This window comes from Morus notabilis, unplaced genomic scaffold (genome assembly GCF_000414095.1).
Source record: "Morus notabilis unplaced genomic scaffold, ASM41409v2 Scaffold169, whole genome shotgun sequence".
NCBI lineage: Eukaryota > Viridiplantae > Streptophyta > Magnoliopsida > Rosales > Moraceae > Morus > Morus notabilis.
Window position 1 is genome coordinate 56281 of NW_010357428.1, and position 17387 is coordinate 73667.

Below are 17387 nucleotides of genomic sequence, written 5' to 3' on the forward strand. Positions count from 1 at the left end.
AAAATTATTAAATATATTTTTAAAAATAATTTTTATCTGAAATTAAAAATATTTTTATTTTTATTTTTATATAAAAAATAAAATTATTTTACAACGAATTGTAGCATTAAAAAAGGGACAAAATTTTCACAAACCGCATCATCTATAAAATTACCCAGTAAACGACACCATATCTGGAAAACGACGAAGCATTAATCCGACCTCTGATTAAGCGTTAGATTTATCATCTAAAGATCATCACATTCCAGAAGCAGGCTTTACTTTACTGTTCTAATGGCGTCCTCACTCTCTCTCAAGCGCCTCATCTCCTCCAACCTCGTCCCCAAATCCCTCTCCGCGCCTATTCTCCATATCTCCGACTCCGCCGCTTCCAGGTCCTTCAGCGCCGATGCCGCCCAACCTCACGGCGGCGCCGACGTCCACTCCGCCCCAGGTACTTTTCATCTAAATCCTAAAAATTATCTGTTTTTTATATAGAAATGGAAAATCGAAACCTAATTGAGTCTTCTGGTAATCTTTACAGTCGTGGTATTGTTCCATGCCAGTGGGCTGACCTGTAACCAATGGCGGAAACTGAAGAACCTCTTGAACCCCGGCAAAACCCTATTTCGTCCGAGCATCAGCGAGCCTGGGACCAAGAAGAAATTCTTCCAACAGCTTAATCACAGCGCGGGTCCCACTTGCGTCCTGTATTTGCCCGAAGGAGCTTCGGAGAAATTGAACTTGTTGCCCTCCGGCTCCGGGGACGCCGTGGACCAAGATTTTCTGTTGTTGTACGGCCAATACAAATCCAATTTGGTGGATCATATTGATGTGGGAAAAGTTTCTGAATTTGATGAAATGGAAACTTCTCTCTTCAATTTTTATCTGCCAAGCTCGTATCTTTGTTCGGTTCTTGACCCGGCTTTCGCAAACAAGGAGGGTGAGCAAATGGCTGGTTCTGAAGGTCCTCAGGCCTCAGCAGAGCAAAGCTGACATGGAGGATGGTGAAGGTATTGCCGTTTGTCTCCTAAGGTTTTATACTTTTGAAAACGAAGGATGATGAGTGTAAGGTTTTTTTTTTTTTTTTTTTTTTTTTTGCCTCTGAGAAAAGGACAACTGAAATAAGAACTCCATAGTAGTAAAGCTCTTTGATTAAAATTTTTTTTTTCAAATGAAAAAACATGTCTTTGATTAGGTTGGAAACATGGAATGGTTTTACGTTTCCTTTTGCTAATTCTAACATAACCAACATAATTCTACAAATCCCAAATTCGTTGTTTGTGCAAATTACTTTCGACTATCTCCATAATTGAAGTGGCATTGCAGCGTTTAAGTTGTGAGTACTACTTTTTGGTATGATGGAGTTAATTATACAACTGTGTCGTTTAATCTCTGATATCTTTACAATTTATTAGAACATCAAATACAGGAAGTTCCATTCAATATGTTGCAAACAATGATTGTTTCTCTGTTCGGTATTAATGTTTCAGAACGCATATGCACATAATCTTCATCATGCTTGAAATAACAGAATTGGCTTAGGCATCTGATCCTGAAATGGGCATTCAAAAGCTTCAGTTCTGGAGTATCTCCATTTTTAACAAGACACATTGCAGAGGCTTATTCTTCTAGTTTTCTGCAGTAGTCTCACATTTGGAGACTTTTTTAATTCTGCCCATATGTTCTAGGCCAAGTTGTCTAAACTCACTTGCTTTGCAAATTAGGGTGATACCAACCACGTGGGAGCCTCCTAGGTGGCCTGTATTTGCAGATCTTCTCAAATTTCGAACTGTGCATACATTGGACTCCTTGGCGAGGATGAAACTAAACGTTCAGTCTGTAGAAAAGTGCGCAATAATGTAGAAAATTGGGTGTGCATAAAAAAAAATCATTACAAAATTGGAGTTTTTTCATCTCTGCACTGTTTGATGGCAAGTGTACCAAAATAGGACTTATGATCGTTGATATATAAGGTACATGGGTGTGTTGGAATGGGTGTTATGAATGTATGACTTTTTAATGTTCATTTCTTTCAACTAGAAACCACAGTCATCGACTGTAGGTAGATAAATTAGCACTCTTCACTGATACAACGGCTCTAAAACTTATGTTCATAGTTTAATAACCTAATTATCTTTTTAAGCATTATCCGAAAACTAAACAAGTTAAAAGTGCTTAGAACAAGAATATGTGTCTGCGTGTGCATATTCTCTGCTTCTGGGAGACTTTGGTGATCAACAACTATTCTTCGTAATCAGGTATAAATGTTTTCCTGCTCTTTGATAACCGAGAGAGCAAGGGAAAAAATTTGGACTAGTTTTGCTTCCAATTCTGTATGAGATTGCATAAACATTTTTATACATTTGTTGTACCTTGTTAATCTAATCGATTTGTATTATAGTTTGATTGAAAATGATGTGGATGGATAAAAGTGAGTGATCTTTGAAGCAAAAATGTTAAGATATAGGTTCTAAAGTGGCATGCTTGAGCTTTCTATTAGCTTCTCGTTAAAACTTGGTGTACGATAGCGGGACAGGTCATATCGCAATTTTGCAGGATCTTTCACGAAAATTCTCCAGTTAAAAAGGTTCTCTCCAGAACACACTCAGTAGATTAAGAGAGAATTATTTTGTAGTTGTTGTGTTACACCCAGACAGATTCATGAACTGTATCAGTACGACTTTGTTCTAGTGTGGAGAGTCCTTATTTACGTACTCAAAAAGTTAATTAAAACTGAAATCAATTATGTGTTACAGCTGCGATGGTTAGGCTTATTGATGGTATTTTCCGAAGAGGGCTGCATGTATGAGAAAGTTATGAGTGTGCGTTTTAAGAAAAGGACAAAAAAAAAAAAAAAGTAATTTTTGCACCGAGTTTAAATTGATCATATTTGATGCATTTTTGTTGTTTTCTCTTCCAGGAACCTAACTTGAGTCGCATTGTTGCATATCAAGAGGAAAAATCAATAAATTTGGTCATTATTTGGTTTCTTATACTCTTTCTTTCTTCGTATTGATAAAAATCTTTCTTTTTTTTTTTTCCTTAGAAAAAAGGGGAAAAAAAATCTCACTTAGAATATTGTTATCTTATCTTTATTAGATTAACCACTTTATTTTAAAAAAAGTTCTTGTAAGGCTTATGTTGCACGCATTAACCGCACTAGACGTGTGCATAGCAACATATGGCATGACCCCATTTAAAAGGTGAAGGACAATGGGAATATCAATAAATAAAACCACATTTGCCCGTAGATTTTCATATATCCCGTTGATTTCAGGAGTGCAATGCATTAGAAAGGACGATAAAAAAAAAAAAAAGAAGGATATGACATAACAGCCAAAATTATGCTTGTTATTCAATCTTATGTGAGTGATACATTAACTTTGTACATACAACTGTCTACGCTTCCTCCATATATCCGTCTTGTCCTAATAACAAGACAAAAAAACAAAGACAGATAGGAGCTAACATTAAAGTCAACTTCCATGTTTTTTGACCTGAACATGTTTTTGAGTCAACGCTTAAAATTGAAATTGACCTGAACAACGTAGCGCATTCTAATCTGTTCGACATTGTAAACAATGTACTCGTTATACAGTAAAGCACCCTGCAAGAAGCCGATAAATCAGAAGAGATTTACAGTGTCCCAAATGAACTATAATTCAACTTCATATTTAAATGATCATAGACAGTAATGCCTAATACCTCATGGTGTGGATTCTCTTTCGGTTTTCCTTCGGGAACTAAAACACCATCATCGAGCGCCCGAGCTTCGGAGAGATCAGGAGCAGTTCGTCCAACTCCCTTCGTGCTGCCATAGTAGGTTTTTCATCATATTACTTCAAGAGTAATCATTATCACTGCAGACTACTCATCTTGGCATTTTTAAGTTCCGAATATACTGTTCTTTTAGTTCTCAAGAGAGGAGATCAAAACTAGCATATATCAAGCAAAAGCACAAAAGGTTTGCAATCTAGAATGTGTCCATGCAGAGTTTCAACAGTACAGAGAATTAAGAGACGGATTTTGAAATAAAATTGTTATTTTTTTTTTTTTTAAAAGGTAAACTAAGCATGAGTCGGGTATGTGTCCAATCAGCATAAATAAAACAAACCTTAGCTTTCCCTTTGGTAGCTTATCAGCATCATACTTTGCAGTTAGAAGTTCAGCCATGTCACCAAGTGCAACCTAAGGCAATTCACAACCCAAAAACCATGAGAAAGGTCACAAAACTTTATGAAAGGGAGGGAGAAAAAGGGGGTTGGTGGGTGGGTAGGTGAGGAAAGAAGACTTCTAAGCATGGACGATTTGGCCGCATTTAACATATAATAAAGCCGTAAATCATCGGAATTAAGACTGTTGTCAAGTAAATATATATTTTTATAGTACTGACATAGTGACATCAATATATATACTAATCTCAAATTGTTCAATCTTAAAAAGAAGATCTTAACTATCACAATCTTAAGATACTAGGAACATAAAAGGTCTAAAACTATTAAATCGGTGAAATGACGAGGCCTAAAACTATCAGTATAGAATTCGGATGAATGAAGAGGCAACCTCACACAAAAGAAGCACGCCAGTTGTAGCATTGTGGGAAGCGTAGCAATAATTTGCACTTTTGGAGAACATGTCAGCAAAGTAAACCCCTTTCCCAAACATGTAACCAGTTACAGGTGCTTCGGGTGGAGCAATGCGCAAACCTACGGTATCAAAATACAGGTTGCACTAAGTTATTTTTTCAACATTCCATCCACAAAGTTGAAGCACAAATTGTAGGAGAAAAAAAAAAAAAACTTTTGCACTGGGAAGCTATTAAGAGTAGAAGAAAAATGGATAAGCAGAAAACCTTGGGATAAGATTCCAGTCCAATTCGTGAGCCGTGAACCATGCCACAACAGCATTCTATTTTTGGCACTTGAGAACTGCTTTCAAGAGATAATAAATAATAAATGAATTAAACTATACCAACTTACATTTCTGAAGATTAGACGTCCAAGTAGTTTTTAGTCATGCAATTTCACCTTTCTGAAACGGTCTTCTTCACCCTCCTTTGATAGTCTGAATAACTGGGCAATATCCACAGTATAATTTGAATGTGTTTTTCCATGAGTGTTCTGCATATATTTTGCCACCTGACCAGAGATGGAAAATGAAATAAATAATAAAATTTCGCCCAAGACCTCTTGGTCTAGTGGCACTGGGGGGTTTGGGTGGGGGTTGCGAGTTCAATCCTGTCTTGTATAAAAAAATAAATAAAATTTCAAACACCCCTAAAACATGTGGGCACCCATATAAGAGGAAAAAATGGTTTCAACATTGTTATGTTTATTTTGTGAATGTACATGTTTTACTATTGGAACTTCTATTGCTCTATAATTTTACGTACCATGGTGAACTCATCGGAATCAACATCAAGCGGTGTCAGCTCACAGCGAAGGCTTTGATAATGAGAGTACAGGGTATCTTCCTACAAGAATGGCAGAAACTTACATCAGTAAACATGAGGACTCAAAATTTCTGTAACGCGTAAAATATATAGAACGAGTCACTCATGACTAAGAGCAAACCACATGTACCTGAAAACCAATGTCATCCTTCAACAATTTCGTTGCCACCTCAATTTCACTTAGTGCTTCAACCTTCAATTAGATAATGGAGTTAAGCACATCTTTTTTCTAAAACAAAAGAAGCCAATTACTTGTCATAATAGCCCTCAAATAGAAGTCAAAGAAGCAGCTCTTTCTCCGCATCCCACTAACCACTTACAAAGAGAGTGAGGAAAAAACTTTACAAAGTACATATCTAGATAGAAAAAAAAGTTTACCATTTCCAATTTGCTTTTCAACTTCTGAGGAGTGTCGATTACATAATCACCTGCCATCAGTCAAATTATATATGAAGCAAATGCCCTTTCTGGAAACCAGAATATAACCATCAGTTGCCAGAGAGAGAACTCACGCATTTTTTTAAATCCAAAATCATGAGGAATGACAGTGTAAAATTCTCTGCAGAAAAACAGAATTTTTATTACACAATTCCAGATTTATCTAAAGAATACGAACTAACTGTGATACTTTAAGTACAAGAGAATGTAAATTCAAGTCATGCATAGCATCAAGCATGTCTCTTTTGCTGCAATAGCATCAGGGCTGCTTATAAGAAGAAAAACTGAGCCAAGCATTGAAGTAAAGAAACAAAGAAAACTACCCGCTTAATTGCTCTAGTGTTCTCCTATCAGATTGGCCAATCACATCAGCAATTCTCTTCAGCACTTCATAGCCCTAGATATGTCAAAAGACAAGACTCCATCAAAAACTTAAAATGTATTGCTTAAAAAAAGGAAAGGACAAATTATTTTGTCCCAAATAAATGTTCTGAGGAAGCACGTAAGAAGAACATATGTGCCTGAAATTCACACAACAAACAATCGACAAGGGAAAGTCCTCCCAACTATATTCTGTTCATCTGTTGAAAATACCAATTACGTCCAAAACATTATGAGAGAGAGAAAGATAAAGGAAAACAGGATAGAAGTTTAAGATCTGAGTCTGTCTTAGAATGAGTAGGTTCAATTACGTATCTTAAGTAACTATAGTTGGTTTGAATCATTTATCAACAAGACAACTACTTAATAATGATTTTCCTCCCAAAAAAATAAAAAATTAAGATAGTAATGTGGTTAGGATACTTCTAAAAAAAGATATAATTTCAGTATGAATCAAAGAACGATCAAACATGAGTTCGACACATACCTTCAAAATTGTTGATTTGCTTAACTTTCCAAGTGGTAATTTATCAGCATTATATCCTAAAAGAAAACGTGAGAAAATGGGAAAAGCAATTACATATGGGTTAAATCTATAAAAGAAAAGGAAAGACATTCAATTGTAGATGAACAAACCTATTTCCATCATTTGCTGCTTCATCATACTGACATTGCAAATGAGAGATATGAACTTTGCAACACGCTGCTCAAGCTTAGTGTTCTGAGGTTTTGCTTGTAAAGCTGAGATAGGCTGTTCTTTGACCTGATAATTTTACAGGCATTAAGAAACAATGGGAAGGATAATGGTCACAGATCAAAATGCACTGCTTGATGAAGGTAAAATTATTTTTTTTTTCCTTTTATATTTTAAGGATAAGTCTTATCCTTCTACCTAAAAGGGCCCTCCTAAATTCATCCAGTAGTAAACTCATAATCAAGAAAACTCACAGTTGAGTCCTCCTTGTTTTCATTGTAGTCCATTTCCAACCAAGTATAGCTCTTAGGGTAGGAAACAAACTCCTTTCTATTAGACCAGTGATTCTTGGTCTTCGCATAAAATTTCTGTTCAAACTCATGGATGGCACTTTCTCGTGATGTGTAAGGGCCTTGTATGTTGTTTTGACCTTTCACGCCAACTCTTCCCCATCTATTATAAACCATGAATCTGCTACCATCATCAGATTCTGCCAGTAGTTTTGAAGAAACGAAAGTAAGATTAAAGTCCAAAAGGCCTAAAGGCTAAAGCATTTTTGTCATCCAAATTAGAACCTGGTACAGTAAATACACAAGTTCGAATTCAAATCATCTTAATCAGAATCAATAAAAAAATTTCCAAAGGGAAAATGACTTAACCAAGAGCTTGAATCACGTAGAACTTGTTATTATTATCGCCAACATTTGTCTGGTTCAACATGGCATCATAGATGTCATTCCCCTACATTAAAGAACATATATATAAATATAAAAGAACCTTAACATGAATAATGTTTAACCAAACACAAATATGAAATGCAATATGCTATGAATTTGCAGACTTACAATATGTAAAACATGGTACTGTGTCTTCATGTCGTCTGGTAGCCATTGGTCCAACACTGCCGAACCCTTCTTGGTAGCAGTAATAATCTTCTCCTCCTTTCTATCATCCCCTTCTTCCTCAGCTGTCACCAACAAATAACAATTAACAACAATTCTTATAGGGTCCAAATCAAAAGGTACAACTTACATCCTTGCATTGAAAACAATAGGAAATAATAATAATAACGACTTGAGCTTTAAGAAAACAGATACCGGACATCTGTACTTTTTTTTTTCCTGATATCCAGAAATTCTCCGAACTCACTTTGTGAACCTGAGACATCATGTGTTAAAATATAAAAACTATTATTGGCTCACTTTCTAAGAGCTTAAGCTTTTAAGATGGATTGGTAAATTAACATAGTATCAGAACAGGAGGTCCTGAATTCAAACCCCTTAAATGCACTCTTTATTCTCATTTAAATTGTCATCACGTGTTACCTATTGTCCAGTCCATATGTGAGGAGGAGAGTTAAAATATAAAAATTATTGTTGAAAGAAATGTTAGGGAGATGTAATTTTTTCTTATAAATATTACTTTCCTGGGAAAATAAATAACACCATATTGGGTGAGTTTAGGATTACCTCAAAATGTGATAATGTGAAACCCATGAATTTCACTTTCTTGGATTTTAAAAAAGTCTAATAATTATACCAAACATGAGAATATGAAAGATTCTCATTCCCACTCTTGAGATTACCTCATACCAAACGCCCCAAGAATTTGGGATAAATTGATAAACTAACATCATGAACCCGAGTTTGAAACTAGTCTATACTAATTTCTTAACCAAAGTTAATTTGACCAGGGCCTATCTAACATCTACTATCTACTAAACGTGAAAATTGATGAAGTTTTTTGGGGGCAAATTTTCTCAGTAAGCAATCAGGTAATCAAGAATTTTCTCGAGAAAAAAAGTAAACTACCTTGAGGAATGCCATTGTCGAAGCCCTTGTCAGAGTCCTGACAAAGCCTCTCCAACAATTCTTTCTTAGACCCAGTTGTGGAAATTCCACGAAGAGAGGCTTGTTCGCGCAGCTGCCTAATACCCATGTTCCGAAACTCCTCCACGGCCTCAATTTTGTCCGACACATTTGACTTAACCAACTCTTCTTCATCTGCCAAATCCCTTTCCCTCTTCTTCCCCACCGAACAGCCATTTCCGTCCGGTACTTGCTCCTTCTCTTTGCGAATAGCAGATTCGAGTCTTCGAACCTACCCAAAAAAAACAAAAACAAAAAACCAAAAATTAGAAGCCGCCAAAAGCACGAAAACCTGCAGAGAAAAAAGAAAAAGAGAAAGACCAGGGTGGGCTTAATTCCGGAGGTGCTAAGACCGCGTTTGAGGAGTTCAGAACGGAGCTCTTCTACCTTAAGCTTGCTTGCCATTGCTAAAACAGTAAAAACTTACTAGAGATTTTGGAGGGAAATTGAAAGAGAGTTTCAAAACTGCAAAATGGAGTGTGGGTTTTCGCAAGTGGGAATTGTGAATTGTATCTGTGGCGATGTATGTGTTATATATTTGTATTTGTAAAGATTTGTAGCGTCTCGACCACTTCTATTTTTTTGCCGCCGGTTTTACGGTTCGTTTGTCCTGAGAAAGCTTCCCGAGCACGAGAGGAAAACCGGTCCAAATCCAATACCGCATATTAATATCATATGTGATATCATATTAATATCACATGGTCTCCACTTTCCACGTCAAACTACAGTTGCAATTTTGGCATTAACTGATTATTATTTTTTAAAGTCCTTTTTACGGTTTCAATCGACACCTCAAGTAAAGTTGCAATAATGATAAGTTCAAGAGAGATTTCAGTGTGCGTTTGTTCGGTGAATTCGTATTATAGTTTGAATTATAATTCGTAGTTTGTTATAATATTTTTTTTTTATAAAAAATACACGTAAATTAATAATGATTCTCAATCATGATTTGATTCTAAATATATGAATTAAACGTCTACTAAATTTTGTGTCATTTTGAGTTACGATAAAATGATGACCTTGTTCAGTTCGTAGATTCAAGTTTTTAATTTAAGTTGAGATGTGATTTTATGTGGGAATTTTTTATTGTAGTAGAAAAAATTAGATGTGATTTTTTATGAGAGCTTTTAACTATAGTAAAACTGAAATTAAAAATCGAATTAGTGAAATGAACGAGACCTTAATTTTTCAAGAGTGAATTTTATTATCCAAGACACAAACTGTCAAAAAAACAAAGAGCCCCTGTATATATGGGTTTAAATCAAGATTTTTTTATTATGACTTTTAAATTTTAAAATTTTTTTTTGAGATAACACTATAACAGAAATAAAATTATAAATTTATACTGTAGCAGAATCCATATATTAAATAGGAGTCTACTAATAACTCAGGATTAAGATTATTTTATGACCATCGATAGACTCGATTAGAATTTCTGTACTTAACAAAAATTATCAGAAATTCATATTGTGTCTGTATTCCGATTTCACACAATCTCATTATGTGTAATACACTCATTTAATATCTCACTGGATTAATAATGCAAATAACATTGTGTCATTCTAAGTGAGAATGACATGTATTAGTAATGTTTTAATTAAAGGTTATGAACTTTAATTAAATTTATTACAAATCATTTTGATTATTATCCTTCAATATTATCCTCTCGCATAGAACATTTATATACAATATTTAAGGACACATAAATAATTATAAAATTTTCAGTGATATTTATAAAATATTTAATAATATATGCACATAAAATAATGAATAAACTCTTTTATTAAATAAATAATAAATATCATATTACATCTCATACTTGTAGGACATCATTCCCAACAAGGGGTAAGGAGAAAAATAGCATAATTGGTAAAGTGATTAGTAAACTATAACATATTTTTTTAAAAAAATAGTAAATTTAAACATAATTTAATATTTTAGGTTTTAAACATTATTGAAAATCTAAAAAACTAGACTGTTCAGTGGATTCATGATGTCACATATGTATGTACAATCCTGTGGATTCTTAACCTAAGTCTCTGATACCACTCTATCACACCCCAGGGCAGGGGTCGGTGATGTGGAGCTCGATTAGTGGTTAAACACATGATAATAAAAGAAATTCCCAACGAGCTCCACACTTAATTAGTGGTCAAACCCTGTGTACACTGGTCGACCGGTGATAGAGCAGTGCAACACCATCGGTTGACCGGTGGTGTGCAATCCGGTCGACCGAATTGGTCGACCGGTGAGGCCAATGCAATCCGATCGATCGGTGAAGAACACCAGTGCGAGAAAACTCACGAAATTAGTTTGAAAACCTACAAATCTAGTCTCAAATCAAAATATCTCAAGGGACAACACCTGAATCCGGGTTCTAGGTACTAAATCAAGTCCAAAAAACCTGAGATCCCCAATTTCTACCATGTTTTAGTCAAAATCCATTTCGAACCAAAAATAAGTTTTAAAATATGAAAATTCAAGAATCAAGAGAGGTTTTTCTGAAACCTTACCTCGAATCCTTCTCTTGGCATTGAAAACTTCTTGAAATTTTCCTTTGGTTCGAATCCGGTTTGATTTGAGACAAAAACGGGAGAGAGAGAGAGAGAGTGAGTGAGAGAACGAGAGAGAGAATGAGATAGTGAAAGAGAGAGAGAGTGCACGGGAAGGAAAGAAAGGAAAGAAAAGGAAAAGGAAGGAAAAAGGAAAAAGGAAAAGAAAAAAAAAATGGACACGTGTCCAATATTTAAAATGATAGTCCAGAAATGTGCCCATACACATTTCTGGATAAAAATATAAATGCTGAGAATATTTAAATACCTTGGAATTACTCAACTTTATACGTCAGAAACATTTATTAATTAATGACTAATTAATTAATTTAGATTAGATACACTAATAAATCTCAATTATCTTAATTAATCTCATTTAATTCTTCAGGGTGTTACAGTAAATAATAAATATTGTATTTACTATTTAACACCATATTTACTAGTAAATATCATATTTACCTGAAAAGCTGACCACCGGCTCTGACGACCGTTTAACATCGTATTTAAAGGTAAATATCGCATTTACCAATAAATATTATATTTACTTATAAATTTCATATTTATCTGAAAATCCGGTCATCAACTTCGATGATTGTTTAAGAGTGTATTTACCAGTAAATATCATATTTACTAGTAAATATCATATTTTTAAAAAAAATTCAAGTATCGATTCCAACGACCGTTTAACACTATATTTACTAGTAAATATCGTATTTACTAGTAAATATCGTATTTACTAGTAAATATCGTATTTACGAGTAAATATCATATTTATCTGAAAATTCAACCATCGACTCTGTGCGACCGTTTAACATTGTATTTACCGGTAAATACCATATTTACCGAAAAATATAGTAAATTTCAAATTGTAACTACTAAAATATTTACATGTAAATAGAGTATTTACCATATTTAAAATTGTAATTATTAAAATATTTATAGACATTACAATATCTATCAATGTAAACTTGTAATTACTAAAATATTTATTGATAAATATAATATTTATCATATTTAAAATTAAAATTACTAAAATATTTACAGGTAAATATGCAAAACCAAATTTCAAAAATTATCGAATCTCAATCACAAACACATATCACAAAATCAGATTCAAAACGATAAGTCTCAAAGTCGCCGTCCATGACCTCACCGACGCTCTGACTCGACCAGATTCGGCAGCCACTCCAAAAATATTTTCGGTGTTTATCTACACTTATCCGTCGAGATATGTGGCTGGATCTAGTTCTGGATGGCTAGATCGGGAGAGGAGCGCTGAGATGACGCGAAGGTCACGCTGAGATCGCGCCAACATCACGTTGTGGTTGCGTCGAGATTTTCGCTGAAGTCGCACCGATTTGTGACGTAGGTGAGAAAGATTGCGACAACAATGGTGATGATAGTGGTGAACCAGATCGACGGTGATAGAGATGGCGATGGCAACCTCAGAGCTTCGACGGCGATGGCGAAAAATCTCTAAACTTCGACGACGATGGCGGCGGGAATCGGGAGAGAGAGGTTGGAGAGCGGAGAGATTGGAGAGCGTAGTTGTAATAGAGAGATCGTCGGCGTGTGTGAGATTGGCCGTCGATGCCAAAGGAGCTCGCTGGAGAAGTTCAAGGAAGTTTGGCCGGCGTGTGTGAGTGGGAGTTGAGAGAGAGAGTCGAGAGAGAAGGTGTGTGAGAGAGAACAAGAGAGAATGTCTAGCGACTAAGGGTGTGTGTAAAGAAGAAAGAGATGAAACCTTAAAAAAAGATAAAGTTAGAAAATCAACATTTTATTTTAAATCAAAATTTAAGATATGCTATAATTGATCGACATTTAAAAAATATGTTATTTATTTCAAACGTAGGTAATTACTTCCTGTGCTAACATAATCGATAAGTCCAAAGTGTTTAAGCGGGCTGGGCTTCAGGCCGATATGTTCGGCCTCAAATCTGCTGCTCTAAGTAATTAAACGTAAATTTAGGGGCACTTCTGAAAAGAAAAGAAAAAAAAAACCACAGGCTCGTCGTAGAAGGGAAAAGCCTTGCAGTCGGCGAAGCGCATTTGGTGGCGGAAGAGACGTCGTGGAAGACCACCCAGGCTTGAAGCGACTCCTTCGGCTCTGTTTGATTAGCTAAACATCTGTTTTCAGACCCAAATTTCGAACACAGAATCAGAATCAGACCCAAAATCACCGAGAGAATTTGTTTTCCTAAGTAAGTGAGTACCTTCGCGCTTGGTTTTCTGCTTGAGATTGTCGATGTATATGATAGCATCTCTTTTCTCTCTGCGATCTGTGTTGTTTTTCTATTTTTTTCTTCGTTTCTTTTGTTGCCTACTACCTGTCTGATGGAAGTCCTCAGACGCCATCTCTGTAGTTTTGTTGTGTCTAGTTCATGTTGGATTGTCCAGTTTAACATTAACATTGCATGGTATTAACACAAAAAATCAATATTCAAACCAATTTTGTTTTTTTTTTTCCCTGTTGTTGTTGTTTTTTTTTATTAATTTATTTATTTTTTATAGGAAGTGAGTGTGACATACAACTTGAAAATAGATATATATATATATATATCAGGTTTTTGCATAGTAGAAAAGGGGGAAAAGAATGGCTGAGAGACAAGGTCTTGATCAGCAGCATCAAACCGATCCGCCATTGCAGTCCGCAGGAGCTCCTAAGGAAGACATGATTGCTTGTCTCATGGCGTTAGAGGCTTCTTTGCTTCCATGCTTGCCTGCAAAAGAGCTCCAGGCAATCGACCGTTCTCCGCATCCTTCTCACCAGAGTTCGTAACCCTACAATCTTTGCTCACTTCTGAATTTGTATTATTTTTTGTTCTCGAATTATCGAACTTATGGCTGAATCGTTATAACAATATTTGTTTGATTGCGATAAACGTGTGTCAATTGTCTGATTTGATTACCCTATAAATTGGATCCCTGATTCCGTTGAAATTGAGTAATTTTCAAATGTTGTACAAGATTGATAAATCTAAAGTTTGGGATATTTTCCAACTCTTGCTAGAAGATTTTGAGTTGGTATGCCACTGAAGAAGCTAAGAGAATGTGTTTGTATTATCTGAGATTTGTATAATGCAATTAAGGGGGAATGAAATGACAGAACTTGAGCAGTGAATATTATGTAAATATTGAGTCTCAAGTTCAAAATCAACTCAGCCAAATGCACATCCAAACACCAGTTTGAACCAGGCTCATTGGATGAAACCCATGTGAACCTACAAACCAAACGTGCCCAAAAAAGTTTTTGATAAAGTTGTCCAAATGGACGCTTATTTACAGAAGTAGAAAATATATATGTCAAGTCAAAGTTGCTACTGTGAAATTGCCTCCCTTTTTTTTTGGCCTAATGTTGATGGTTGGCTGTTGATGTTCTTTTAAATCTTAGAGAATGTTGAGGCCTAATGAACAACCTGATTATAATCAAACGGGGATTAACCTTTTATATCAGATTATAACTTCTAGTGCTTTCAGTTACCTGCTTTAGAATTGAAGAAAGCATGGATTCTTTAGTTCTATATGATGTGCTGCAATTTTTCAACATAAGATGCCCATGAGTAATTACATTAATTGTGATTTTGCTCATTCTGTGTCGTAGATTATACTATCTTACTCCTTGGGACTTTATTAATTGTGTTTTATACATGTTGTGATTGTGTTTCTTGTGCTATTCTTCAGTTGATGTGGAAAGACATGCCAGAGATTTTATGGAGGCTGCCAAAAAGCTTCAACTGTATTTTATTGGTCTTCAACGTGAGGAGCAACCAAATAAGGCTGAAACACTGAGAAAGGTAATCACCATCATCGTGTTCTCCAACCGATTCATGGATTTGTTTATCGATTTAAGCGATTTGATTATCGTTGTGCTCGTCATCTTTGCAGGAGATTGCTGCCATGGAAGAAGAGTTGAAGCACAAAACTGAGATTATCAATAAACATGAGAAACTGATTCTAGGGTGGAGAAAGGAGTTGAAAGACCAGCTAGACAAACACCAAACGGAATTGGAGAGGGTATAGCTACTTGCCAACGGGCGTGATCTGACATGTTGTATTGTTTAGTGACAGACATCTTAGTGTTGCTTTGAGATGTGAAGCTCTCTCTTTAACTTAATCACGAGTTTTGCAACTTTTTAATGACATGCTTTTACTCTGCGGTCTGTATAACTTGTAAAGAAAATATTTTGTTCAGCATTGCTTGAATCCCAGTATGGCAAACCAACTTGTTAGGCTAGCCAACTTCACTTTATTGGCCGTGATCGTCTGCTGCTTTTGTGCTATGTAAGAGTCCAAAGGATGATCCATACTTTACCTACTCGTAAGGAGGCTTGAGCTGTTCAGACTTCTGGTTAGAGGTCCTGTTTTGGTATTTGCTTTTGGGAGCCGAGTCCAAAAGCTATATCTGGGAGCGTTTGGATAGTTTTTTCAGGATCGCTTCAGCTCTACAAAAGTCGAGCATAAAATGTGGCTTTTCAAAAGAGGGAGGTACTGTTCTCTATTTTTAGTTATCGTTCACCTCGCGGATTTGAATTTTCAATTTAAATTGTGATATGATATTTTTTTTAGAGTTTTTAACTGTAGTAAAAAAAATTAAATGTAACATTTTCTGAATATTTTTAACTATAAAAATTTAAAATTAAAAATTTAAATCAGTAAAATAAACAATGCTTTAAACTATTAGTGGATCACGTAAAAGAGTAGTTTGACTCCGTTTGCATTGGCTCTCGTACCGCTGGTATAATATTTAATCGTATGCAAGCGCTATCGTAGTAAAAGTTATAATGCTAAATTGAAACAACCTAAAGCACACGTGGTCAAACTCAATTCGTTGTACAAAGCCCAAATTTCTTTTCTTTGTTTTTTTTTTTTACGCCTCAGCTTTTTCTTTTTACTTTCAGATTCCAATTAAATTATCGTTAAAGAAGAAAGCTCTCATTTATTCTACAATCAATCATCTCAACCATTTTTCATTCTGTGAACCCAACTCCTAAGCGAACAAAACTTTCTTCAAAGTTTTTTCTTTCTTTCTTTCTTCTTCTTCTTTTTTTTTTTTTTTTTTTTGCTAATCATTCAAAGTCATCTGTTAAAGGAAAGAAACTTAGAATTTCAGAGAAGAATAATGATTTAGAAACTCATAGACAAAAATAGTATATTGCTTAAAAAAAATATTTACAAGGTTCGTTCTGCCCTCGGATGAGAGAGAGCTTATCTATTTATAGCTTAAGCTTACAAACTATTATAAGAGATAAGCTTAACTTACTTTACACATGTCGATTTCTTATTTAAAGCTACTTTATTATAAGATAAGATAAGAATCTTATCTAAACACCGGACACCTAAGCAAGTCATAATTACAAGATAAGATAAGAATCTTATCTAGACACCTAAGCAAGTCATAATTACAAGATAAGAACTATTTTTTTACAAAGTAACTTTTATAAAGTTACTTTTGACTAAGTGTAATGCCAGCTGGAGGATATGATCTCAATGACTGTTCTGGTCAAGAGATAGGTTAAGATTGAATCAATCTGATGAGTCAGAATCTACTGAGGCATATCCATGATAGTACCAGGGTCTCCGTCGTTTGTTGGGTGATGAGTCATACTATAGGTCCTGAGAATCCTGAAATAGTGCTGGGTTAGTCTTCTGGATCTTGTGAGTCCTGGAGTGATGGAGGTGCCGGAATGGAGGTTGATGTATCTTCATATAAGCTACAGTTGCTTACAGTGAAGATGTTGTATGGGCCATAGATCTCGATGGGTGGAGCTATTGCAGAACTGTTGGTGGAGCATGCTTTCGTTTGTATCCATTTTCTCTGCACAAGCATTTAATGAGGTGATCTGTGATCTCTTCAAGTGATATGGGGTAGTTAAAGCCGGTATACTAGGTATACACAATGTTCTGTGTATGTAGTGTCTGAGTTTCTGAGCTGATCAGATATGGCCGATTTTATAAAAAAGATGGTGTGTACTGGTGGGACTTCTGGTGAGGAGAAAGTCCAGACTCTGTATTTCTGGAGA

General features: G+C 35.3%; 3 protein-coding genes across 9 annotated transcripts; 2 read left to right on the forward strand and 1 right to left on the reverse strand.

Moving 5' to 3' along the window:
- Positions 1-256: 256 nt before the first annotated feature.
- On the forward strand, positions 257-1974 carry LOC21394369 (uncharacterized mitochondrial protein ymf1). Of its 2 annotated transcripts, none has more exons than XM_024170606.1 (3): positions 257-433; positions 524-992; positions 1473-1974. In XM_024170606.1, the coding sequence occupies exons 1-2, from the start codon at positions 274-276 to the stop codon at positions 973-975; spliced, it is 612 nt and encodes a 203-aa protein (XP_024026374.1). In that variant the 5' UTR covers positions 257-273; the 3' UTR covers positions 976-992; positions 1473-1974. The 2 variants fall into 2 exon arrangements, with proteins under 2 accessions (XP_024026374.1, XP_010088281.1); XM_010089979.2 differs by having other exon boundaries at positions 1707-1974.
- A 1359-nt stretch (positions 1975-3333) lies between these two features.
- On the reverse strand, positions 3334-9463 carry LOC21394370 (poly [ADP-ribose] polymerase 2). 2 transcript variants are annotated; one of them, XM_024170554.1, is made up of 19 exons: positions 9137-9463; positions 8759-9047; positions 7793-7914; positions 7607-7688; positions 7202-7437; positions 6890-7016; positions 6741-6796; positions 6196-6269; positions 5947-5993; positions 5813-5862; positions 5565-5627; positions 5375-5455; positions 5010-5120; positions 4835-4910; positions 4546-4688; positions 4097-4170; positions 3688-3793; positions 3521-3589; positions 3336-3410 (listed from the first exon to the last, which is right to left on the reverse strand). In XM_024170554.1, the coding sequence occupies exons 1-19, from the start codon at positions 9218-9220 to the stop codon at positions 3360-3362; spliced, it is 1941 nt and encodes a 646-aa protein (XP_024026322.1). In that variant the 5' UTR covers positions 9221-9463; the 3' UTR covers positions 3336-3359. The 2 variants fall into 2 exon arrangements, with proteins under 2 accessions (XP_010088282.1, XP_024026322.1); XM_010089980.2 differs by having other exon boundaries at positions 3334-3589.
- Positions 9464-13162: 3699 nt separating this feature from the next.
- LOC21394372 (mediator of RNA polymerase II transcription subunit 28) lies at positions 13163-15621 on the forward strand. Of its 5 annotated transcripts, none has more exons than XM_024170591.1 (4): positions 13163-13572; positions 13879-14138; positions 15049-15161; positions 15253-15621. In XM_024170591.1, exons 2-4 carry the CDS (start codon positions 13961-13963, stop codon positions 15385-15387), a joined length of 426 nt encoding a protein of 141 aa, XP_024026359.1. In that variant the 5' UTR covers positions 13163-13572; positions 13879-13960; the 3' UTR covers positions 15388-15621. The 5 variants fall into 5 exon arrangements, with proteins under 5 accessions (XP_024026359.1, XP_024026365.1, XP_024026352.1 ...); XM_024170597.1 differs by having other exon boundaries at positions 13910-14138; XM_024170584.1 differs by having other exon boundaries at positions 13931-14138.
- Positions 15622-17387: the final 1766 nt, after the last annotated feature.